This window comes from Tachyglossus aculeatus, chromosome 5 (genome assembly GCF_015852505.1).
Source record: "Tachyglossus aculeatus isolate mTacAcu1 chromosome 5, mTacAcu1.pri, whole genome shotgun sequence".
In the NCBI taxonomy this organism is placed as follows: Eukaryota; Metazoa; Chordata; class Mammalia; order Monotremata; family Tachyglossidae; genus Tachyglossus; species Tachyglossus aculeatus.
The window spans coordinates 100,449,159-100,475,420 of NC_052070.1; the positions used below are offsets into that span (position 1 = coordinate 100,449,159).

The 26,262-nt window shown below is 47.4% G+C and overlaps 1 protein-coding gene across 3 annotated transcripts in view; it reads right to left on the bottom strand.

Moving 5' to 3' along the window:
- NTRK3 (neurotrophic receptor tyrosine kinase 3) overlaps positions 1-26,262 on the bottom strand; it is a 375,014-nt gene that overhangs the window by 116,672 nt on the left and 232,080 nt on the right. For all 3 annotated transcript variants that reach the window (XM_038746593.1, XM_038746595.1, XM_038746594.1), the window contains exon 12: positions 10,359-10,547. In XM_038746593.1, coding sequence (XP_038602521.1) covers positions 10,359-10,547 — 189 coding nt within the window. The remainder of the gene's footprint in view (positions 1-10,358; positions 10,548-26,262) is intronic.

Below are 26,262 nucleotides of genomic sequence, written 5' to 3' on the forward strand. Positions count from 1 at the left end.
CCAGACTACTTTGCACCTTCAGAAGAGATGCCAGCACATCTGGGCTGGGGCGGAGCTGGTCCAGGTCTACAAGGGTCTCCTCAGGTTTGGGGTGGGAGTTTTTCCCCCATCCCATGACATTTTGAGTCAATTACCATGTATTCTCCGGAGTCATAAATACCCCTAATTGGCTCGGCCATGTGCAATTGCTAACTTTGAATATGCGATTACACCAGTACTGCACAAAACAAAACTGGGTCAGGGGAGGAAATTATTCTCTGGGATCAGCCCAGGGAACTGTAAGCAAGGTGGAAATATGGACATGTCAGATCCACCCTCCTGACAGGAGCTCTCTCTGGGCCATTTAATGGCTTCTCTCGTGTTTCATGGAGCTCATGACTTCTGGAGATTCTGAAAGTTAAGAGTGACCTGTGGGGGAAATAGTGTTTTTCTTATTTTTGGTCTTTCTGGAGTTCTTCTGTGAAGACACTATTCACCGGAGACCTGCTGTAGGCTGGGTGCATCATCATAGTTTTGGAAATGCCTTAAGGGAGGCCCGTAATTTATGGACAGTCAACAGTGGTTGGATGGACCACAGTTGATGGATGGTCCACAGAGGATCGTTGATCCAGAGAGAATGGATGGTCCACAGTGGATGGATGGTCCACAGAGGTTAGATAGTCCACTGAGGATAGATGGTCCACAGACAATGGATGGTTCCCAAGCTACGGATGGTCCCCAGAATATGGATGGTCCTCAACTGATGGATGGTCCACAGTTGAAAAATGGTCCATAGAAGATAGCTGGTCAAGAAAGGGTGAATGGTCACAGAGGATGGATAGTCCACAGCTGATGACTGGTCTATACTCCATGTATAATCCACAGTTGATATATAATCCACAGTTGATGTATAGTCCAGTCAATGGATTGACCACAGAAGAGGATGGCCCAGAGAGGATGGATAGTCCACAGCTGATGGATGGTCCATTGAGGAGGGATGGCCCACAGTTGATGAATGATCCACAGAGGATGAATCATCCCCAGAGAATGGATGCTCCACTGAAGATGAATGGCATGTACTCATTGGCTAATCCACAGTTGACACACTGTCCACTGTCAAGGGATGGACCACAGAAGATGTGGTCTTAGACGATAGAGGATGGATGGTCCACAGTTGCTGGATCATCCACTGTCAATGGATGAATGGTCCACAGGGGATGGATGATCCTCAGAGGATGGGGCCCAGTCCTGGAGTCCCTGCTCCCCAGCAGAATACATTCTTGAAACATTACCTCTTGGGCCTTAAGGACCTGAGCCTTTTCAGACTGGAGTCTGAAAGGAGAAAGAGTGAAGGCACTCCACGTGACAAACGAGCGAATCGGTCAACCCTATTTGTTGAGCACTTACTGGGTGCAGAGCACTGTAAAAGCACTTGGGAGTGTACAGTGTAACAATATAACAGATACATTCCCTGCCCACAGTGAGCTCACAGTCTAGGGATACACTTACAGTCTAGAGATGAGCTTTCAGTCTAGCGCCCACTTTGTGCCCCATCATACACTAACAGACTTGATCACACAATCTGCAACAGAGGCTGAAAAGCACCAGAAATGCATCTTTGGCCAAATCAAAGATGGGCCCTTCAGCAACCAAGAAAACACCAGGGGAAAGTCCCCCAGGTTACTACTCTTTTAGGATCGGTCAACCAGTCAGTGGTATTTATGAGCACTTACTAGGTGCAGAGCATTCATTCAATTATATGTGTTGTCAGCTTCCTGTGTGCCAAGTGCTGTACTAAGCACTAAGTACTACAACAGAGTTGGCAAACACACTCCCTGCCCATGACAAGCTTATGGTCTAGAGGGACAATACTGAATATTACAGGATAGCACTCTTCAACCAGTGTGTTTTGGTCCCTGTCCCTTAGAAAACCCTCTGTAGGGTTACCTCAAGATAAGTGTCCCCCGAATGCTTCTAGAAGCAGGATGCCTCTTGAATATCAAAGACTTTGCTATGCCCTTACAAGTGCTGGTTGGGTTCTCCATACTGGATCAATCAATGAATCAATGGAATGTACTGAACACTTACTGTATTCAGAGCACTGTTCTAAGCGCTTGAGAGAGTACAATACAAGAGAGTTGGTAGACGCAAATCCTGCCCTCAGTTGGCAAGGATTACCCTCCCCCAGGGGGGTGTCTGGGGTATAAGCCTGGAACCAAGTACCAGCTGAGTGCATTCTTTCCCAGACCAAGGAATTGTCTCAGAGATGTTTAAAAGAGATGTTTAAAGAGGTGCCGAAATCACAGGATCAGGTGAGTCAGCCTGAGCATCGGTGTCTAGACTTTAGGCTCATTGTGGGCAGGGAACGTTTCTACCAACTCTATTATACTGTTATACTGTACTCTCCCAAGCGCTTAGTACAATGCTCTGCCCACTGCGAACACTTCATAAATGGCATTGATTAACTGATGTCCTGACAAGCAGCATGGCATAGTGGATAGAGCACGGGCCTGGGAGTTAGAGAGTTAGAAGGTCATGAGTTCTAACCCTGGCTCCTCCATTTGACTGCTGTGTGACCATGGGCAAGTCACTTCACTTCTGTGTGCCTCAGTTACCTCAATGGTAAAATGGGGATCGAGAATGTGAGCCCCATGTGGGACAGGGACTGTGTCCAACCTGATTTGCCTGTATCCATTCCTACACTTAGTACAGTGGGTGGCACATAGTAAGCACTTAAAACAAATACCATAATAAATAGCACAATAATACCGGCCCCATTCCCTCAGTCCAGGGATCCCATCCATATCCAGCGCTTAGAACAGTGCTTGGCACATAGTAAGCGCTTAACAAAAACCGTCATTATTATATCTGGTGGCAAGGCCAAGTAATTTCAAAAACTGGGATTCCCCCAGACTCCAGAGTCCCACCCCACCTGGGCCATTGGATATCTTCCCCGGAGAGCATCCGGTGGGCTCCACGGAGGGCACATGGGCAGGAACGGAGCTTGAGGGCAAGAAACCATCAGCTAGTCTCTAGCTCCAGATATACAAACCAGTAGGTCCCCCTATGGGACTGTGCTGCGGCGGAACCAAGAGCAGCAGGAGGGACCCTGGCTGTGCAGACCCTGGAGCCCCTTTTCCATATTTCATCTGTGAGTCCATTATGCTGAACTAAGTGACCAGGAATAAACATCCATCATTACTGTGTGCTAAGCGATGTTTGTTAGTATAGAGGATGACAGAAACCTATATCAAGACAATGTTCTATTAATACTGCATTAGGCACATAGACTCTTAGCTCTCCTCTGCAGCTCAGGAACTTGTATTGGCTGCTTCTCACCCTTTCCTCCTCCCAGTCGAGGCAAGGCCAGATCTGGGGTCAATTTATGAGCTCGACCACGGAGAGAGCCAAGCCCTGTGGAGAGAAGAGGGGTAGCTCACCCTCTTCTCCCCAGAAAGCACTGGCACAGGGCCCATCAGACACAGCTGTGGCAGTCCACCAGGCTTGCCAATTCCCATTTGACTGCCAATCCATAAAGAATGGGACAGTTGCCATGCAGATTGGGTGGGAGCACATGGGAAGGGGGCGAGGGGCAATGGGGTAGGAGGATGAATACGACATTAGCTATTGGGCTGCAGGGCACCTGCAGGTGATGAGAGTTTCTGGAGGAAGGCCCTCAATAAGGTATGCGTGGCCAGAGGCAACAGGGGAAGCAGGAAAATCAGTCAGATGCCGAAGGGGGTGGGGGGAACTCGGGAGGAGTTTTAGGTGATGCATTAGAAGGCAGACCCCCAAAAAAGGACACAGAACCCTGAACCCACTCACATCCTGCCAGAGTGTTTGCATCATTTAAGAGGGATACACGAGATGCTAAGCCACTTCCACTGCAAGGGATGCTAAAAGCATCCATCAGCCCAGTGCCTGCAGCAGGAAGGACTGCTTTCCTTGAATTATTTCCCCAGTTTCTGATACTCTGGTTGGGGTTGGCCTTAGCTGGGAACCGTTTGCCACTCAGGAGCCGATTCCTACCTCAACGCATTTTATGGGAAACCCCCCGAGAAGAGCAGCCCCCTCCTCCTCCCCAAAAATGATTACGGCCCAGGTTCCAGCACCTCAAAAGGTATTTTACTCATTCATTACAGAGGGGAGTCTGGTTTTAATTACCGATGACGGTGCCTCGTCTTCTGCTCGGACGTGGCCTGGAGTTTCCGTCTGCTGGGAGTGGTGAAATCTTGGTAATCGGAGACCTCACTGCCGCCACAGCTAGTTAATCTCTCTGAGAAGTGAGGAGTGGGAGGCGGGCTCCCACCATATCCCCGAGAGTTGGCCAGGGGACAAGCGGACGAATGGATTGGGTCCGCATGCACTGCTTCTGCACATCCTCGGGTGACAGTAGGGTGGATGCGTTGGCAGACCAGGCTGAGATTCGACCACGAGAAGCAGCTTGGCCTAGTGGCTAGAGCCCAGGCCTGAGAGTCAGAAGGACCTAGGTTCTAATCCCAGCTTCACCACTTATCAGCTGTGGGACTTTAGCACGGGCTTCATCCAACCCACAACAGTTACGTACACATCCGTAATTTATTTATTTATATGAATGTCTGTCTCCCCCTCTAGACTGGAGATCATTGTGGGATGGGAACCTGCCTACCAATGGTGTTGTATTGTGCTCTCCCAAGCACGTAATACGGTGCTCTACAAGCAGTAGGGAAATCACTTCACTTCTCTGTGCCTGTTACCTCGTCTGTAAAATGGGGATTAAGACCGTGAGCCCATGTGGGACAGGGACTGTGTCCAACCTCATTAACTTGTATCTATCCCAGTGCTTAGAGCAGTGCCTGGCACATAGCAAACGAATAGTAAGCTTAATGAATACTGTTAAAAAAAAAAAGGAAAAACACCTATCTCTGGTAGGGAAGAACTGACATAACACTAGATTGGAAGCACCTTGGGGGCAGGGATCATGACTACTAACAGTATTGTATTCTCCTAGTCAACCAATCAGTCATATTTATTGAGCACTTACTGTGTGCAGAGCACTGTACTAAGTGCTCCCAAGTGCTTATTATTTAATAATTAAGGAGTTTGTTAAGCACTTACTATGTGCCACATACTGTTGTAAGAGCTGAGGTTATCTGTTTGGACAAAGTCCCTTTTCCACATGGAGCTCACAGTCTAGGTAGGAAGGAGTAGGATTTAATCCCTATTTTTACAGGTGAGGAAACTGAAGCACAGAGAAGTTATATGACATGCTCAAAATCACACAGCAGGCAAGTGGCAAATCCAGAATTAGAACCCATGTCCTCTAACTCCCAACCCCATTCTCTTTCCACTAGGCCACACTACTTTTCTAATATACTCATATTAATGCGTGTCTCCCCCTCTACACTGTAAACTCATTGTGGGCCGGGAACATATCTACCAATTCTGATGGACTGAAATCTCCCAAGTGCTTAGTTCAGGGCCCTGCACAGTAAACACTCAATAATTAGGACTGATTGATCGATTGATTAGCGAGCTGCTTTTTTGAAATGATCTTTTCCCCTAATCCCAGGATTCTCCAGATCCTGGTTGACTAAATCTATGGCAACCATGTCCCTCTGGACAACAATCTCTCTCTCTCTCTGTCTCGGTTTCTCTCTCCCCTACATTCAAATCCTTCCTGGAAACCTACTTCTTCCAGAGAACTCTCTCTGGTCCCTCCATCAGCAGACATTTGACCAGACATCAAATCCATCCTCGTACCACTGACCCTCTCTGTAAGTGCTTAATAAATATGATTGACTGACTCAGCTTTTTTTACAGTATTGTTAAGCTCTTACTATGTGCCAGGCACTGTACTGAAGACTGGGGTTAATATAAGATAATCAAGTTGGACACAGTCCTTGTCCCACAAAGGGCTCACAGTCTTAATCTCCATTTTACAGATAATAATAATAATGATGGCATTTATTAAGCGCTTACTATGTGCAAAGCACTGTTTTAAGTGCTGGGGAGGTTACAGGGTGATCAGGTTGTCCCACGGGGGGCTCACAGTCTTCATCCCCATTTTACAGATGAGGTAACTGAGGCACAGAGAAGTTAAGTGACTTGTCCAAAGTCACACAGCTGACAATTGGCGGAGCCGGGATTTGAACCCATTCCCTCTGACTCCAAAGCCTGTCCTCTTTCCACTGAGCCATGCTGCTTCTCTAAGCTGCTTCTCAGATGAGGTAACTGAGAAAAGCTAAGTGATATGCCCAAGGTTACCCAACAGATAAGTGGCTGAACCGGGATTAGAACCCAGGTCCTCTGACTCCCAGTTTCATGCTTGTGGCCTATCGCCTCCCAGCACTGACTGTGACTCCCTCATCCGCCATACCCTACCGAGGCTTTGAGTGTCATGTAATGTTGGTATTTGTTAAGCGCTTACTATGTGCCAAGCACTGTTCTAAGCGCCGAGCACTGTTCTAAGCGCTAAGCACTGTTCTAAGCACTGTAGACCATAAGCTACAGTAGGGAATCCTGTCAGAACCCTCCAAAAGGCCTTCTCGATTAAGCCTTATTTTTCCCGACTCCATCTCCCTTCTGCATCCCCTGTGCACTTGGATCTGTGCCCTTTGAGCATTTAATATTCACCCTACCCTCAGCCCCAAGGCAGTTACATACACATCCGTAATTTATTTATTTATATTAATAGCTGTCTCCCCCTCTAGACTGAAGGTTGCTGTGGGATGGGAACCTGCCTACCAATGTTGTTGTATTGTGCTCTCCCAAGCACTTAATATGGTGCTCAACAAACAGTAAGTGCTCAATAAATACTATTGGCTTATTGATTGATCACTTAAAGCCTGTGGCATCACTATCATTTAAAGTACATGAACAAATAGCAGCGATTCTATCTCTGGAGCTCAGAGGATGAGCCAAAACACACATCTCTAATATTCTTCACATGGGTAATTGTCCTCTGCCCCTCAGAATGCCATAGAAATAATCATGGTACTTGATAAGCACTTTCTATGTGCCAAGCACTGTAATAATAACTGTGGTATTTCTTAAGACAACAATTGCTCTCTCCATCTCGGTGTCTCTCTCCCCTATATTCAAATCCTTCCTGGAAACCTGCTTCTTCCAGGGAACTCTCTCTGGTCCCTCCATCAGGCCAGGTACAGTCCCTTTCTCACATAGGGCTCATCCTCAAAGTAGGAAGGAAAAGAGGTATTGAGTACCCATTTTGTAGACAAGGTAGCAGAGGCACAGAGAAGTTAAGAAAGTTGCCCAAGATCACACAGCAGACAAGTGGCAGAATCAGGATTAGAACCCGGGTCCTCCGACTCCCAGGCCTGTGCTCTTCCCACTAGGCCACACCACTCCTCTAGGAGTCAGTGCTGGGTTAGATATAATCGGATACAACGCAGTCCCTGTCCCTCACTGACCTTGAAGTCTAAGGAGAAGGGAGGACAGGTTTTGAATCTCCAGATAAGGAAACTAAGTTAAGTGACTTGCCCAAGCTAACACAGTAGGTAAGTGACAGAGTTGGGATGAAGACCCAGCTCTCCCAACTCCCAGACCCGTGATCTTTCCACTGGGGCCACTCTGATTCTCTAGGTTCATTCATTCAATCGTATTTATTGAGCGCTTACTGTGTGCAGTCTCTAGGTTGACTAGAGACTGTCTGAGTCAATTGTCCTTGACTCTGTACCCTTTAACTACTTGATATTCACCCACCCTCAGCCACACAGCACTTATGTACATGTCTGTTATTTATGTATTTCTTTCTTTATATATTTACATTAATGTTCGTCTCCCCCTCTAGACTGTAAGCTCCTGGCAGACAGATAAGGTATCTACCGACTCTGTTACACTGTACTCTCCCCGAGCACTTTGTACAGCACTCTGCACACAGTAATCACTTAATAAATAACATTGATTAACTGGGCTAAAGCACAAGGCTCTGCTAATTGTAAACGTTTAATAAAGGTCACTGCTGCTACTGCCACTGATGGTTTCTAAACCAGAAGCAGCATAGCATAGTGGACAGAGCACAGGCTTGGGAGTCAGAAGGTCATGGGTTCTAATCCCGGCTCCACCACTTGTCTGCTGTGTGGCCTTGGGCAAGTTGCTTCACTTCTCCAGGCCTCAGTTACCTCATCTGTAAAAGATGGGGATTAAGAGCGTGAGCCCCATGTGGGACAGGGACTGTGTCCAACTTAATTAACTTGTATCTACCCCAGCACTTAGAACAGTGCTTGGCACATAGTAAGCACTTAAGAAGTACTATTATTATTATTATCATTAATTATGGTATTTGTTAAGCGCTTACTATGTGCCAAGCACTGTTCTAAGCACTGGGGGGATACAAGGTAATCAGGTTGTCCCACGTGGGGCTCACAGTCTTAATCCCCATTTTACAGATGAGGGGACTGAGGCACAGAGAAGTGAAGTGACTTGCCCAAAGTCACACAGCTGACAACTGGCAGAGCCGGAATTAGAACCCATGACCTCTGACTCCCAAGCCCATGATATTTCCACTGGGCTACGCTGCTTCGCTGCTTCTCTATTAATAATAATAATAATAATTTATCCCAGAATATCCCTGAAACATATCAGCCTTTGTCTCTTCCTCCCACTGCTGCCCATTCCCCTTCCTCCCCACTCCTAATCCTTCCTTGTCTTTGGGCCTGTCTTGGGCCTAGGGAAAATAGAACAATCGATCAATCGATCAGTAGTATTTATTGAGTGCTTACCATGTGCAAAGCATGGTACTAATCTCTTGTGAGGGTACAATACAAAACAGAGCTGGTAAACATGTTCCCTGTTCGCAACAAGCTTACAGTTCAGAGGATGAAATTACAGTCTTTCAGAGGATGCTAAATGCTTTAAAGGCACCTGTAGAGATTATCTTTTTACCTATCTTGATCCTAGTGCCTCTGTATCACACATTTGCCCTATATTCCAGAAGAAAAGTTGTTCACGTTCCTGACAAGGCTCACTTTCTAACTACTGAAGCTCCTCTTCTCTGCTGACATCACTGAGAGTAGGAGAGTGGAAAGAGCACGGGCTTGGGAGTCACAGGTCATGGGTTCAAATCCCAGCTCCTCCACTTCTCTCCCTGCCCACACTTCCAAAGTTTCATTTCCAGACTTGGGGCCCAGGGGAGGGAGGAGGAGGAGGAGGAGGAGGAGGAGCAGAGGCAGGTCTGGAGGCTGGGGCGGGCTGGTGCCGGGACTTCCGGCTAGTTCCCCAGTGGAGGAGGAGACTTCAGCCTCAACCCGATTCCCTCCCGTTGGATGGAAAACAAGCTTATCCCTTCTCCGTTGCCTTCCTGGACTCTGGCAGGCAGAGGAGGAGCTGGGCCGGCCCAGCTGGGCAACCTTGGGCCCCAGACCCTCTTGGGTGGTGGAATGACCCCAAGTTCATCATCAGAGAGGGATATCCGCATGGAGACCCACTGACCACTCCCCGAATCACTGGGAGAGAAGTCTCTCGAGCACCTCCAGATTTGGCAGGGTCCATAAAGGAGGTTAGAGGAAAAGGGAGATGGGGGGTGGTGGGGGAGGATGCTGGGAAAGATCTGGATTTCCCATTCAATCTAGCTCAAGCCTGTTCCAGGGATTCTAGGGGCTGAAGGTATGCATGGCCAACTCACAGCATGACAGAGACGTCATCCACTCAAACAGACCTGATTCCACCTCTCCCCTTCCACTCACCACCCCGACTTCATCACAGAACTGACCCAAGCCTCAGCCACTTAGACCGTCATCTTCTGACCTCCTGGCATCAAAGGCCACTACCTCCACAGAGTGAGGGTGCCTCATCCTGCCAGTTTTTCCATCTTAGACATCTGTGTCCAAAGGCGTAAGCAGTGCACTCAGCCTGGGTTTTCACATTCTTACCCTCATGCCTGGCCATCTGCCAAACCAGCTTGGCTTCCCACACAATTGTTTCAGGTGTGTCCTACCAGTAGACAGTTGGAGCTTCCTCTTAACAGTGTTCCCAGCATGAGCAGGTGCTGTCTCCCCTCAAATCTGACCCAGCTATTGCTTCTTTGAGCCCCTTAGGCTACTTCTTTGGCATTGACTTTGGGGAGCCGCCCCAGCCCGGCGCCTCTGCCTCCTCACCCCCCATTCTCTCCAGTGCCCTCAGTACAAGTGCCGACTCTCCTAGGGCTCCACCCACCAGGGGTTCGATGTGGGGTGAAGGTGAGACATTCTACCACCCTAGTAAGCTTTTCCTTCCCTCTCACCCCGTTCTGGAGAAAGGAGAGAACAGGGGAGCGGCCCAGGGGGATGGAGGAGAGGGACTCCCTGTGCGACGTGCCAAGGCCCGACCCCGGCTGCGGTGCCCGGCCGACCCCACCCCTCCCGATCCAGCAAGGGGGGTCCCACGAGCCGAGTACTCACATGTATCGGGCTTGTGGCAGTTGTGGGCCTGGCGGAAGTACTGGGGGTTCTCGATGACAGGGATGCGGGTCATCCCAATCACCACCGTGTCCGGCCCGGCATCCAGCGACGAGGGGGTGGTGATGCCGTGGTTGATGTGATGCAGGGGGCTGGCGGAGTCCTCCTCGCCGCTGATCACAGCCACGGGACCTAAACACGCCACAGCAGACGGGGCACACCCAGCACACAGGCACGCACACGCACACAAGAGAAACAGTGAAATGGCCATTGGTCCGGGTCCCGCCTCCATGCTCTTCCTCAGCCTCCCCCACTCTCCGCCCCTTGGCCGCACTCCCCTTCTCCTTCTCCACCCTCCCTCCCACACCTCGGAGCTGAGGAGCAACGTCCATTAGGAAAAGCCTCTCCTGCAGGCCTGATTTAAACCACTCCCCCGAATCTCCCAGGCCCAACCTCAGGGCAGGGAAAAATGAGTGAAGATGATGATGGTATTTGTTAAACGCTTACTAAGTGCCAAGCACTGTTCTAAGCACTGGGGTAGATACAAGATGATCAGGTTGTCCCATGTGGGGCTCACAGTCTTAATTCCCATTTTATGGACGAGGCAATTGAGGCGCAGAAAAGTTAAGTGACCTGTACAAAGTCACATAGCTGATAAGTGGTGGATCTGGGATTAGAACCCATGACCTGTGACTCCCAAGCCCGTGCTCTTTCCACTAAGTCACGCTGCTCCCCACTAAGCCATGCTGTTCCCGCAGAAAGAAAACAGACAGGGTTGCATCTATACTATCATCAAGCCAAGTCACTTGCAAGTGAGCTTACTCACTACCTCAAACACAAACAAGATCATTGTTTGGCTTGTATCCACCCTGGTGCTTAGTACAGTGCCTAGCACAAAGTAAATGCTTAACAAATACCATTATTATCATTATTATCATTGTGCACTTTAAGTGCCTAGACACAGGGTTAACCAAATTCATTCTTTCATTTAATCATATTTATTGAGCACTTACTGTTTGCAGAATACTGTACTAAATGCTTGGAAGAGTACGACAGTAAACAGTCACATTCTCTGCCCACAACGAGCTTGCAGTCTAGAGGATTAAGTTACAGTCTTACAGAGGATGCTAAAATAACAATAATGATAATAATGGCATTTATTAAGTGCTTACTATGTGCAAAGCACTGTTCTAAGCACTGGGGAAGTTACAAGGTGATCAGGTTGTCCCACGAGGGACTCACAGTCTTAATCCCCATTTTACAGATGAGGGAACTGAGGCACAGAGAAGTTAAGTGACTTGCCCAAAGTCACACAGCTGACAATTGGCAGAGCTGGGATTTGAACCCATGACCTCTGACTCCAAAGCCCGTGCTCTTTCCATTGAGCCTCGCTGCTTCTCTATGCCTCGTGGGGCCCTGAGGTAAGTCATGAGTATAGTATATTCACAGATGACAGGCCTGTGGGATATCCAGATCAGGGAAAGGTCAGCCTCTCAAGCCTTCGGCCCTCACCCATGTCCGAGGAAGTCCATCATCAAGCAAAGGAGAACATCCCTCCCGATGCCTGGTGGTCTCTCAGGAGGATAACCCGCCAGGCATCAGGAGAGGGGGCTACCTCTCTGCAGGTGCTCAGCATTCTGTTCTCTAACCCTTCACCTCGCTATCGCCTCATCCCTTCTGCCGCTCACCCTTCTTCCACTCCCTTCTGCTTCTCCCTAGCTCTTGGATTTGCTCCCTTTACTCGCCCCACCCTCAGCACCACAGCACTTGTGTACATAACTGCAATTTATTCATTTATATTAATGTCTGTCTCCCCCTCTAGACTGAAAGTTTGTTTTGGACAGGGCATGTGCCTACCAACTCTGTTATACTGCAGTTTCCCAGGGCTTAGTAGGGTGCTCTGCACAAACTAAGTGCTCAATAAATCTGATTGATTGACTGATGCTTTCCACCAGCCCTTGCTCCTCCCCCTCTCTCTCCCCTGCCCTGGGCAGGCCCAGAGCTAAAACTCTCTGATCACATCATCAAAATACCTTTCTGATCCCAGTAGCCAGCCCCCTCTCTCTCCTAATGCCCAGATCCTCCTAGAGATGGCTATCCTGATTCAAGCAGAAATCTCCCTTATGGAATGGAAAGGAATGGATTGGAATGTTATTTCCATCTATTTGTATTCCATTTGAATAAAAGGTTCAAACAGAGAGTGGTGTATTCAAGGAAAACTGTTGAGGACCTGAGTTCTAATCCTATCTCCACTACTCGTCTGCTCTTGGGCAAGTCACCTCTCTTCTCTGGGCCTCAGCTAACTCCATCTGTAAAATGTGGATTAAGCCTGGGAGCCCCACGTGGGACATGGACTGTGTTCAACCTGATTAGTTTGTATCTACCCCAATGCTTAGTACAGTGCCTGGCACACAATAAGCACTTAACAAAGACCATAAAGAAAGAATGACCATTCACCTGTAATAATTAAATAAAGCCATAGGCCTGTTGCTTACTAATTTACACTCCTATGAAAAATGAAAGGCTCCAGGGAAAACTTTGTTGTTCAGATTCTTCCAATTAAAACATAGGTTTACAATCTGTCCACTTTCCTGCTCTCTCCTCTGATTGCTTTCCCCTAGAAAGGATCTGATTGGAGGGAAAATCTGTCAGTTAAGGCCTCATCATGATCTGACTGGTAGGAAAATCTACCAGTTGAGCCCCCCCCACCCCCCGCCCCTGGCCCCCACCAGTAACAAAACACGGGGGATGAACACGAGGCAGGTTGGATGAGATCACTGTAGTTTGGGGTTGAAAGAAGAAAGGTGATTTTCTCCCCCTACAATCCTGGTGGAGTTCCAATATTGTTTGAAATCTGAGGGAAGCAGGAAAGAAGCAGAAAATATGATTTTCCCTTGAACTTTTTCTCTTGGTTTCCCCTGAAAAACCCAAGGCTTTTTTCCTTGCTGGGCCCAGGGCACCTGGGGATGGGGGAAAGTGAGCAGAAAATAAACTGTAAACAAGTGGGAGGGAAAGAAGAAAATACATTGTCTCCTGCTTCCCCATGAATCTCTGCAAGCAGAACACTGATCCACCTCGCCTCCTTTCCCCACCCCATTCCCCCTTTGTTAGCAATGCCGAAACCAGGCCTTAGGACACTTGAGAAAGGGAATAGTAATTTTATGAAGCTGCCACTAAAACCGTCAGTCTTGGGGAATTTGCCAAACAGGAGCTCTTCTGTCCATAAAGTTGTATTGACTTTGAGGTACCATCTTGGCTGAAGTCTTCAGAGAAGAGATGTGCAGATGTTGAAACCAAAATTGATTGGGGGCTTTCAAAGCTTATTTCCCATCTTTTTGCTGATTCTTTAAGTGGGAAGATTCCAACAACCTCACAAGCCTTGATCCTTTTGGCCAGGAAGAAGGCTGTTAGAGGCGAGGCCTTGAAGAACAAAATAGAAGCAGGAAATCTTTCCACTACTCCACTCTGTAGCACTTCACCCCCCCAGTCACAGATTCAATCCAGTACTACTTCTACGACTACTATTTCCAGGATTTGCAGAGTGATGTTCTGTGGGCAGAGTAGAATCTATTTGCCCGGCCCAATGGAAAGAGCTGCCAAGGAGTCAGAGGATGTGGGTTCTAATCTCAGGCCTGTCAATCAATCAATCAATCAATCAATTGTATTTATTGAGCACTTACTGTGTGCAGAGCACTGTACTAAGCGCCTGGGAAGTACAAGTTGGCAACACATAGAGACGGTCCCTACCCAACAGTGGGCTCACAGTCTAGAAGAGTGGGCTCACAGTCTAGAAGGTCACTTGCCTGGATGTGACCTTGGGCAGGTCACTTATTTTCTCTGCTCCTCGGCTTTCTCATTGATAAACTTGGGGTTAAAATAGCTGTTTGCCCTCCTATATAAACTGTGAACACCAGATGAGACAGGTACTGTACCTGACCCGATTATCCAACATCTAACTTAGCGCTTAGTTCAGTGCTTGGAACATGGTAAGTGCTTAACAAATATCATTATTGAGAAGGACCTGGGTTTTAATCCCAGCTCTGTCACTTGTCTCCTGTGTGGCCTTGGGCAAGTCACTTCACTTCTCTGGGCCTCAGTAACCTCACCTATAAAATGGGGATTGAGACTATGAGCCCCACGTGGGACAAGGACTGTGTCCAAACCAATTTGCTTGTATCCGCCCCAGTGCTTAGTACAGTGCCTGACACATAGTAAGCACTTAACAAATACCAGAGTTATCATTTTTATCATTTATCATTTTTTCACTTACTGACACACTCCGCAGCACTCATGAATACATGGGAACTCAATTACTGACTCAGACCTCTCTAGTTCAGTGGAAAGAGTGCGGGCTTGGGAGTCAGAGGTCATGGGTTCGAATCCCACCTCCACCACTTATCAGCTGGGTGACTTTGGGCAAGTCACTTAACTTCTCTGTGCCTCAGTTACCTCATCTGTAAAATGGGGATGAAGACTGTGAGCCCCATGTGGGACAACCTGATTACCTTGTATCTCCCTCAGTGCTTAGAACAGTGCTTGGCATATAGTAAGCGCTTAACAAATACCAAAATTATTATTATTGTTATTATTATTAGACGTAAATAATAATAATAATAATAATGGCATTTATTAAGCGCTTACTGTATGCAAAGCACTGTTTTAAGTGCTGGAGAGGTTACAAAGTGATCAGGTTGTCCCCCAGGGGGCTCACAGTCTTAATTTTACGGATGAGGTCACTGAGGCATAGAGAAGTTAAGTCACTTGCCCAAAGTCACACAGCTGACAATTGGCAGAGCTGGGATTTGAACTCATGACCTCTGCCTCCACAGCCCGTGCTCTTTCCATTGAGCCACACTGCTTCTCTAATAATTGAGCTTGTCTCCCTCATTAGAGTGAAAGCTCCTTGTGGGCAGGAAACATGTCACTTCTTTATTCTGAACTTTCCAAGAACCTAGTACAGTACACACCAGAAGCACTGTGGCTTAGTGGAAAGTGCACGGGCTTGAGAGTCAGAAGTCATGGGTTCTAATCCCTACTCCACCACTTATCAGCTGTGTGACATTGGACAAGTCACTTAACCTCTCTGTGCCTCAGTTACCTCATCTGTAAAATGGGGATGAAAACTGTGAGCCCCACGTGGGACACCCTGATTACCCCAGTGCTTGGAATAGTGCTTGGCACACAGTAAGTGCTTAACAAATGCTATTATTATTATTATTATTATTATTATTATTACTTAATATATGTTACTAATAATAACCACAGTTGTATTCATGTCGAAGACTGAGCTCCTTGTCTTCCCTCCCAAACCTTGTCCTCTCCCTGACTTTCCCATCTCTGTTGACGGCACTACCATCCTTCCCGTCTCACAAGCCCGCAACCTTGGTGTCATCCTCGACTCCGCTCTCTCATTCACCCCTCACATCCAAGCCGTCACCAAAACCTGCCGGTCTCAGCTCCGCAACATTGCCAAGATCCGCCCTTTCCTCTCCATCCAAACCGCTACCCTGCTAATTCAAGCTCTCATCCTATCCCGTCTGGACTACTGCACTAGCCTTCTCTCTGATCTCCCATCCTCGTGTCTCTCTCCACTTCAATCCATACTTCATGCTGCTGCCCGGATTATCTTTGTCCAGAAACGCTCTGGACATATCACTCCCCTCCTCAAAAACCTCCAATGGCTACCGATCAATCTGCGCATCAGGCAGAAACTCCTCACCCTGGGCTTCAAGGCTCTCCATCACCTCGCCCCCTCCTACCTCACCTCCCTTCTCTCCTTCTACTGCCCAGCCCGCACCCTCCGCTCCTCCACCACTAATCTCCTCACTGTACCTCGCTCTCGCCTGTCCCGCCATCGACCCCCAGCCCACGTCATCCCCCGGGCCTGGAATGCCCTCCCTCTGCCCATCCGCCAAGCTAGCTCTCTTCCTCCCTTCAAGGCCCTGCTGAGAGCTCACCTCCTCCAGGAGGCCTTCCCAGATTGAGCCCCTTCTTTCCTCTCCCCCTCGTCCCCCTCTCCATCCCCCCGCCTTACCGCCTTCCCCTCCCCACAGCACCTGTATATATGTATATATGGTTGTACATATTTATTACTCTGTTTATTTATTTATTTATTTATTTTACTTGTACATTTCTATCCTACTTATTTTATTTTGTTGGTATGTTTGGTTCTGTTCTCTGTCTCCCCCTTTTAGACTGTGAGCCCACTATCGGGTAGGGACTGTCTCTATGTGATGCCAATTTGTACTTCCCAAGCACTTAGTACAGTGCTCTGCACATAGTAAGCGCTCAATAAATACGATTGATTGATTGATTGTATTCATTAAGCACTTACTGTGTGCTAAGAGTTGCTCCACACAGGGCTTACAGTCTAGGAGGGAGGGAGAAAAGTTATCTTACCCCCATTTTTACAGATGAAGAAACTGTTGCATAGTGTAATGATTGATCCTAAGTCACACAGCAGTCAAGGGGCAGAACAGGGATTTGAACCCAGGTCCTTGGAATGTTAGACCCCTACGCTCTCCACTAGGCCACTCTAGTTTACTTACTTGTTCCCTCCCAACTCCCTCCAGCCCTTCCCTGGCCATCTCTGCCCTGACTCACACCCGGCTGAGATAGAGTCGGAGAGGAGAGTCAAAACCCAAGATGAAGTGGAGAAATAAGTCGGTTGAGGGTAGTGACTTGTAAGGCCCAGGGAGGGGCAAGAGTCCTGGCAGTGGGACCTCAGAGCTGCCTGGAGTATCTTCATTCCCAGTTTTTTATGTACTCCCCATTTCAGGTACACTGAACTGCTTCATCTCTTGGACAGCAGATATTTGCTCCTTGGGTACGGTAAGGGGCCCGAGGCAAGGAGGCAGAGCACTGAACTAGATGCCTGTGGCATGCAGAGCACTTGAGAAGCAGCCTTGCCTAGTGGACAGAGCATGGGCCTCAGAGTCAGAAAGGAGCTGGGTTCTAATCCTAGCTCTGCTGTCTGTTGCATGATCTTGGGCAAGGCATTTAGCTTTTGTGTGCCTCAGTTCCCTCATCTGTGAAATGGGGATTTGATCACTGTTCTCCCTCCTATAGTAAAGGCTTAACAAATACCACTATTATTATTATAATTATTGAGAACCTACTGTGTAGAAAGCACTGTATTTGGCACTTGGGGAACATACAGAAGCAAAAGACGGGATACCTGCCCTAGAAGAGCTTACACTCTAATAGAAAAGGAAAACACAAGGGATTGATGCCATATAATTGTTAAGGAATGTAAGAATAAGTATTAATAAGTACCCAAAGGAGAATAATTTGACACTTGACAATACCCTAGACTGTAAGATCATTGTGGGAAGGGAACATGTCTACCAACTCAGTTATATTGTACTCGCCCAAGCTCTTAGTATAGTGCTGTACACACAGTAAGCACTCAATAAATATTATTGATCAATTAGATTGATTGACAATCAGCAAATGCCCAGAAATACTAGCAGCTTCAGCAAGAAATGTCTTCCCTTGGAAAATAATCCAGGTAGCACCCCCGACTATTTGGGGACAGCTCTGCGGTTTTGTAGTGTGTGGGGAAGCCAGGCTCCTCCCCCCAATTTTTGGAGCCCCCCAGTCATCCCCAGAATGCCAGGGTAGGATGCAACCCCTAGAGGACACTGAAGAAACTTCCTCTAGGCCCCCTTAATAAACTCAGGGTGGAATCTTATTAAGACAACAGGGGAGGAAAGAGAAAGTATAAAAACCTCAGATGTCTGGGGAGTTTTCTTCTATTTTCTCAGCAGTGCCTGGAGCCAACGCAGGTCAAGGAAATGTGGAGAGGCTGCCGTCTCTGAACTCTGGCAACACGCAGAGGCCCCAACCGCCTTAACCACTCCAGCCTCGTTCCTGTCACTCACCCATTTCTAATTGGAGAATTATTTCATTACGGTGCTTTAATAAACCAACCTAAACTATAGAGAAGCCCTTGAAGACTTGTCACTCAGAGGTTTAGAGGGTGAAACGTGAGAGAGGGTGACTCCAGTCAGATTCTTCGCCTCCCATTCATCTCGTCTCCAACCTGTTGGGTTTTTTTCCAACTGTGGAGTGAATTCTGTTCCTGTGAGTACAGCATAATAGAGCAATTGTGTAATTAGGGGAAGCCTGGTGTCTGATGGTTCAGACAGGTGTTAAGCTCAGCAGGACAAACAGAAGACTATCTTTATCCTCTCTCTCTCTTTTTCTCTCCTTTCCCTTCCCCTCTCTCTCCTGCCCACCCCCTTCTTCTCCTTCCCAGCCTTGTTCTTTTCCTTTTCCCTACTCTCTCTCTCCCCATCTCTTTCTTTCTCTCTCTCTAGGCCTCTTGTGATAAGAAAGAAGACCCCGGAGCCTTTCAGAGGCTAGGGTCACTATTCGAAGAGCTATGGTCTGAGACCCATGCGGTGCCTGCAGTGAGACAGATGGAGAGGCATCTTTCCCCCAGGGAGAGTAGGGGGCACACAGGGACCTGGGCCTTTTCTATCCAGAGACCGCCCTCTGCAACCTCCGATGGCCCTCCATTACCCAGGGAGCAGTTCAAGTGGATAGCATAATTGGGGAGGAAGCTGGAGGTGGAGGAAGAGAGGGCTGAACTCCCCTGCCCTGCCCCCCACTCAATACATAGCATCTTATTATTAAAGAATATCCATCATTCTGACCCTTGGGAATTTGAATAGTCAGAGGAAACTCCCAGTATTCCCTTAAAACTGAGTGGGGTTGTCACCTTTGCATGACAAACACACTCTAGCGTTTAGACACATAGTAAGCGCTGAACAAATACTATTATCTGAAGGACCTAATGCCAAACACTGTGCTAAGGGCTGGGGTAGCTATGATACAATCAGACCAGACACAAGCCCTGTACCACCTTTTTATAGCCTTTTTAAAACCCCTACTATATGCTAGGCTCTGTATTAAATGCTGGGGTAGATACAAGCTAATCAGGTTGGACACAGCCCATATCCCACATGGTGCTCAAAGTCTTAATCCCATTTTACAGATGAGGTAACTGAGGCCCAGAGAACTGAAGTGACTTGCCCAAGGTCAGATAGCAGACAAGTGGTGGAGCCGGGATTAGAATTTAGGTCCTTCTGGGACTCCCAGGCCCGAGCTGTAACCACTAGGCCATGGTGTTTCTCCACCCACCTGGGACTCTCAGGCTGAGGGCTCAGGTGAGTGAAAGACTGAGAAGCTGTCTGAGAGGATGTCTGAGAGGATGTCAAAGGTGTTATCTGAGGAGACATCTGAGGAGCTAACTGAGGGGATGTCCAAGGAGCTGTAAAAGAGGACGTCTCGCTGGATATCTGAGAGGATGTCTGAGGGGATGACTGAGAGAAGCAGCATGGCATAGTGGATACAGCAGGGACCTGGGAGCCAGAAAGTCATGGGTTCTAAATCTGGCTCTGCTACTTATCTGCTGTGTGATCTTGGGCAAGTCACTTCACTTCTCTGGGCCTCAGTTACTCATCTGTAAAAGGGGGATTGAGACTGTGAGCCCCACATGGGATGGACTGCCAACCTGATTTGTTTATATCCACCCCAGTGCTTAGTATAATGCCCGGCCCATAGTAAGCACTTAACAAATACTACAATTAGTATTAGTATGATGATGTCTGAGGGGATGTCTGAGGAGATGCCTGAGGGGATGTCTAAGGGGATGTCTGAGGAGCTGTTTGAGGGGATGTCTGAAAAGCCTTCTGAGGGGCTAAGGTGCTATCTGAAAGAATGTCTGAGAGGATGTCTCAGGAGCTGTCTGAGAGAATGTCTGAGAAGCCATCTGAGAAGCTGTCTGAGGGGATGTCTAAGGAACTACATGGAGGGAAATAGGGATAAAAACCTTCAGGCCTGGAGGAAGACAGCTCCTCTGGATCAGGCTTGAAGCTCCAGTCCCCGCTGTCAAACTGCACATGGGCACCCAAGGTGTGTCTAGCAGAATCAGGATCTGCAGGGCCCACCAATGCCTATGGGTACAGAGAATGGAACTAGGCACTGGGGGAACATAACTGAAAGTAAGAGAACCATAAGCCCTGCCCTGAAGGAGTGTGCAGTCATTAATAGAGGAGTGTTGAAATAGCCTGATGTGTACTCCACAGTCAAGAGTAGGACCATGGATATAAATGGCAGACTGTGGATGAATAAATCAGTGATTGGCCTGAAGAGGCAGTGAGGAGTTGGCACAGCATAAGGAGAAGGCATTGAGGAAGGCCTCCAGGAGGAGATGACCTATGGGAAATTTCGGAAGGAGGACAAAGAGGGAAGGGACATGCTTTAGGGAAGCCAAGGTGGAGGAGAGAGACAGGGGCAATGGGTTGAAGCTGGGAGAGTCAGGACCGAGGGACAGTTAGGAGGTCCGCTTGAGAGGAGTGAAGACCACAGGTTGGGGTTTGCATGGCCTAGTTGAAAAAGCATGCCCTGGAAATCAAGGGACCTGGGTTCTAATCCCAGTTATGCCGGTTGCCTGCTGTGTGAACTTGGGCAGTTTTCTCAACTGAAAATGGGGATTCAATACCTGTTCTCATTCATTCATTCAAATGTATTTATTGAGTGCTTACTATGTGCAGAGCACTGTACTACTCTATCCTAATCCTCCTCGACCTCTCAGCTGCCTTTGACACTGTGGACCACCCTCTTCTCCTAAACACGCTATCCAACCTTGGCTTCACAGACTATCCTCTCCTGGTTCTCCTCTTATCTCTCCGGCCATTCATTCTCAGTCTCTTTTGCGGGTTCCTCCTCCCCTTCCCATCCCCTTAGTGTAGGGGTTCCTCAAGGGTCAGTTCTTGGTCCCCTTCTGTTCTCTATTTACACTCACTCCCTTGGTGAACTCATTCGCTCCCACGGCTTCAACTATCATCTCTAGGCTGATGACACCCAAATCTACATCTCTGCATCCTTTGTTTTAGGAACTCCAGGAAAGGAAACTCCCTGGTTCACTCAGGGCTGAATCAACCCAGTGCCTCCTTATCCTCCTTTCAGGGGAGGCTGCACTTGATTCAGAAGTTGCTGATGGCCTCTGTCCCTGCCCCATAGCAACTCGGAATGGAGCACTTTTAAAAAGCAGCAGCTGGACAGCCACACTGGCCCACCCCGGCTGGACTTCCCCTTTAGGAGATCCCCTTCTTCTCACAGCCAGCCGAGACTCTGGGTGTCCATCCTCGAATTCAAGCCACGCTGTGGGCAGCAGTGAATTTCCGCTTGGATGGCTCAGCCCGGCTGTGGGACTGCACGATAAGGATTGGCATTTTTCTGCCTCAGAAAGAAATACAGCCACGCTCCAGAAATCAGAAAAACAAAAACAAAAAAGACCCTTAGAAGCTCCAACCTTCTGCTATGGATTGCAATCAAACCCTGCACCCTTCCTGAGTATGAGCGTATCTGGGAGCTGAAATTCAGTAAGTAAAGTAAGTTTGCGCTCAACAAATAAGAGAAACAGTATGGCCCAGTGGATTGAGCATAGGTTAGGGAGTCAGAAAGAAGGACCTGAGTTCTTATCTTGGCTCCACCACTTGTCTGCTCTGTGACCTTGGGCAAGTCATTTAACTTCTCTGTGTCTCAGTTACCTTGTCTGCTCATTGTGGGCAGGGAATGTGTCTGTTTATTGTTGTATTGTACTCCCTGAGTGCTTAGTACAGTGTTCTGTAAACAGTAAGTGCTCAACAAATAGATCGAATGAATGAATATAAAATGTAAGACTGTGAGCCCCTTGTGGGATTGGGACTGTGTCCAACCTGACAGTATTTAACGTACCACATAGAAAAGCACTTAAAAAATTCCATTAAAAAAAAACAATTAAAAACATGGAAATGCTTAGAGAGGTATTGCATTTAGTGATTCATAAAAGGGTCTTGGCCGCTGAAGCAAACACAAGGAAATCAACATCTTAGTTTTTACAGGCTGGTGGACTGGGGTCTATGTGAACGTACAGTGGGTCAGTAGCGAGCTTTGAAAACAGAGTAATATGGCATCTTCCTCTCCTCTCCTTGTTCCCGTTACCTGGATGCCTCATTTCCACCAAATTTTCTGGAGTTCTCAATCCCTCGTGCTGCGTGGAGGACTGGCTGGGTATCCCGAGGCTCAAGAACCCCTAGACCTGATGCTTAAAAATGCTACTCTAGGTTTTAGCTGTTTGCTTTTTCTATGAGGAACATTTTGTAGTCTATTTTCTGAGAAAAAGCATTTGTTGTTTTCCAATTACAAACACCATGATTGCAATCATTCAATGGTATTTAATTGGCACTTACTGTGTGCAGACTACTACACTAAGTGCTTGAGAAAGTACAACGCAATTGGAGAACCAACATGACCTAGTGGATAGAGCACAGTCCTGGAAGTCAGGAGGATGTGGGTTCTAATCCCAGCTCTGCCACTTGTCTGCTGTGTGACCTTGGACAAGTCAATTCACTTCTCTGTGCCTTGGTTACCTTATCTGTAAAATGGGAATTAAGACTGTGAACCCCAAGTGGGATGTGGAGTGTGTCCAACCTGATTAGCTTGTATCTACCCCAGGGCTTAGTACAGTGCCTGGCACATAGTAATCACGTAATAAATGCATAAAAAAATTGGTGAGAAAAGATCCCTGCCATCAGAGAGCTTACAAATCAAGTGGGGGTTCTTAATGTTGCTGACCCCTTTTCCGCATCCTCCCCCTAGCCTGGAACTCTCTCCTCCTCCATATATGCCAGACTCCAACTCTCTCACCTTCAAAGCAGCGTGGCTCAGTGGAAAGAGCACAGGCTTTGGAGTCAGAGGTCATGGGTTCAAATCCCGGCTCTGACACTTGTCAGCTGTGTGACTTGGGCAAGTCACTTAACTTCTCTGTGCCTCAGTTACCTCATCTGGAAAATGGGGATGAAAACTGTGAGCCCCCCGTGGGACAACCCGATCACCTTGTAACCTCCCCAGCGCTTAGAACAGTGCTTTGCACATAGTAAGCGCTTAATAAATGCCATCATTATTATTATTATCATTATTCAAAGCCTTTATTCAGGTCACATCTCCTCCAAGAGGCCTTCCCCTATTAAGCCCTCTTTTCCCTGGCTCCCTCTCCATTCTATATTGCCTCTGCACTTGGATCTGTGATGCATGGGGCTTTTGACACTTGCCCCACTCTCAGCCCACAACATTTATGAACATATGTGTGAATTATACATTATAAATTATTTATTTATATAAATGTCTGTCTCCCCCTGTAGATTGAAAACTCACCGTGGGAAAGAGAAGTGTCTGCCAACTCTGTTGTATTGCACTCTCCCAAACACTTAGTATAGTGTGTCGCACATAATAATCACTCAATAAATACCACTGATGAAGATAATAGTGCTACTAGTGGTAGTTGCAGTAACAGAATTTTTTGAGCACCTATTTACTGTGGTGCACTGTGCTAGATGCTTAAGAAGTACAGAATAAGGAAGTGACACATTCTCTGGCCACAAAGTCGAACACTCTAATGGAGGAGACAGGTCTAAATGTTTTACAGCTAGAACAGTCAAAATGAATAACTGAATGTGTAATTGGATAAGCACACACACAGAAGTGCTAAAGGGGAGTATATATAAGTTTGTAAGTGCTCGAGCTGGCTGTTTCAAATGACTTGGTGTGCTGGATACTCTCTTTCAACCCACGTACTCAGCTTGTCACCAAATCCTGTCAATTCTAACTTCACAGGATCTCTCTGGCCCCTTCTGCACCACTCAAACTGCTACCACACAGACCCAAACCCTTATCCTTTCCCACCTCAATGAGGCAATCAGCCTCCTCGTTGACCTCCCCTCCTCCAGACTCTCCCTACTCCAGTCCATACTTCACTCAGCTGCCCAGATCATTTTTCTAAGAAAATTATTCCATGCACATCTCCCCACTTCTCTAAAACCTCCAATGATGATCCATACCTTTTGGCATCAAACAGAAATTTCTCACCTTCAGCTTTAAGGCACTCAATCAATTCTCCCCATCCTATTCATTCAATTGTATTTACTGAGGACTTACTGTGTGCAGAGCACTGTACTAAGCGCTTGGGAAGTACAAGTTGGCAACATATAGAGACGGTCCCTACCCAACAACAGGCTCACAGTCTAGAAGAGAAGCAGCATAGTCTAGTGAATCACCCTCCCTCTTCAAATCCGCTAAACAATCACACTTCCCCCCCTTTCCTACTGAGGGCTCACCTCCTCCAAAAGGCCATCCCAGACTAAGCCCCCCTTTTCCTCAGCTCCCCCTCCCCTCCGCATGGCACCAACTTGCTCTCTTTGCTCTACTCCCCTCTCCCCACCCCACATCACTTGTGTATATGTGTATGTATCTATAATTCTATTTATCTCTACTAATGCCTGTTTATTTATTTTGATGTGTATCTATCTATAATTCTATTAATTTCTATTGATGCCTTTTTACTTGTTTTGATGTCTGTCTCCCCCCTTCTAGACTATAAGCCTCATATGGGCAGGGATTGTCTCTCTTTATTGCTGAATTGTATTTTTCAAGCACTTAGTACAGTGCGTTGCGCACAGTAAGTGCTCAATAAATACAACTGAATGAATGAATGAATGAATAACAGCAGCAGTAGTAGTAGTGGCAGAAATAGTAGCAGTAAAAGTAGTAGTAATAGTAGAGTAATAGTAGTATTTATTCATTCATTCCATCATATTTATTGAGCACTTACTGTGTGCAGAGCACTGTACTAAGTGCCTTGGAAGTACAAGTTGGCAACATATAGAGACGGTCCTTACCCAACAACGGGCTCACAGTCTAGTAGCAGTAGTAGTAGTAGCAGTAGCAGCAGTAGTAGTAAGTACCCTCTTGGTGCAATGCTTGTAGTAGGTGGTTAGGAAGTATAGAATAAAGAAGAGGCATGATACCTGCCTGCAAGGATCATAAATAGCCCAGAAATCCCTGGGCATCCCTGGAGTGCTCAAGAAGAAAATGAGCAACAATTCTCTTACAACAAGAGTTCTCTGTCCTGGCACCGAATATCATGCTTAGGGTCTGACAGTCCCTACCAAGTCCTCACACCCTTTTCTTGGCCACAAAATTCACCCACGGGGCAACCTGCCCACAGCCTTCTGCAGAGACCAGCTGCCCTCCCCCACAAACAGGTTTTCCTGGACTCTGTCCATTCCTTCATTCAGCCCTTTGGGGCAGCCTGAACTTTTTCTTTTATTGCCAAATGCATAAGGCAGGAAGCTTTACAGGTACTTTGAGTTATTATAAAGACACTCAATAGAGACCAAAGATGTTCAGTAGGGACCACAGTCAGCAGTCCTAACCTTAGGAAGGGGATCCCGCAGTTAATTAACAGCCATAAACTGCTCGGCTGATGGAAGGGGAAGGGCAGAGAGAGCATGACTGCCATTCCCAGTTTAGCAGTCCCAGCCTCAGGAGAAGTGCAAGGGTGCCTGGAAAGTGTGGCATCTGGGAATGATCTCCTTGGTTCATTTTCCTCTCCTCCTTCCCATTTTCCCCGCCCTACCTCCTTCCCCTCCCCACAGCACCTGTATGTATGTTTGCACAGATTTATCACTCTATTTATTTTACTTATACATATTTACTATTCTATTTATTTTGTTAATGATGTGCATTTAGCTTTAATTCTATTTGTTCTGACAACTTGACACCTGTCTACATGGTTTGTTTTGTTGTCTGTCTCCCCCTTCTAGACTGTGAGCCCATTGTTGGGTAGGGACCGTCTCTATATGTTTCCAGCTTGTACTTCCCAAGTGCTTAGTACAGTGCTCTGCACACAGGAAGTGCTCAATAAATACGATTGAATGAATAAATGAATGAATGCAGTTGGATTTTGGAAGGGTGGGAGAGAGCTGGATTTATGAAGCTTGGCTGAGATGCCTCTCCTGGTTCCCTGAAAGCCACAGGAGATCAGAACTTGCAGAATGTGGAGTCCAGATGCTGGATA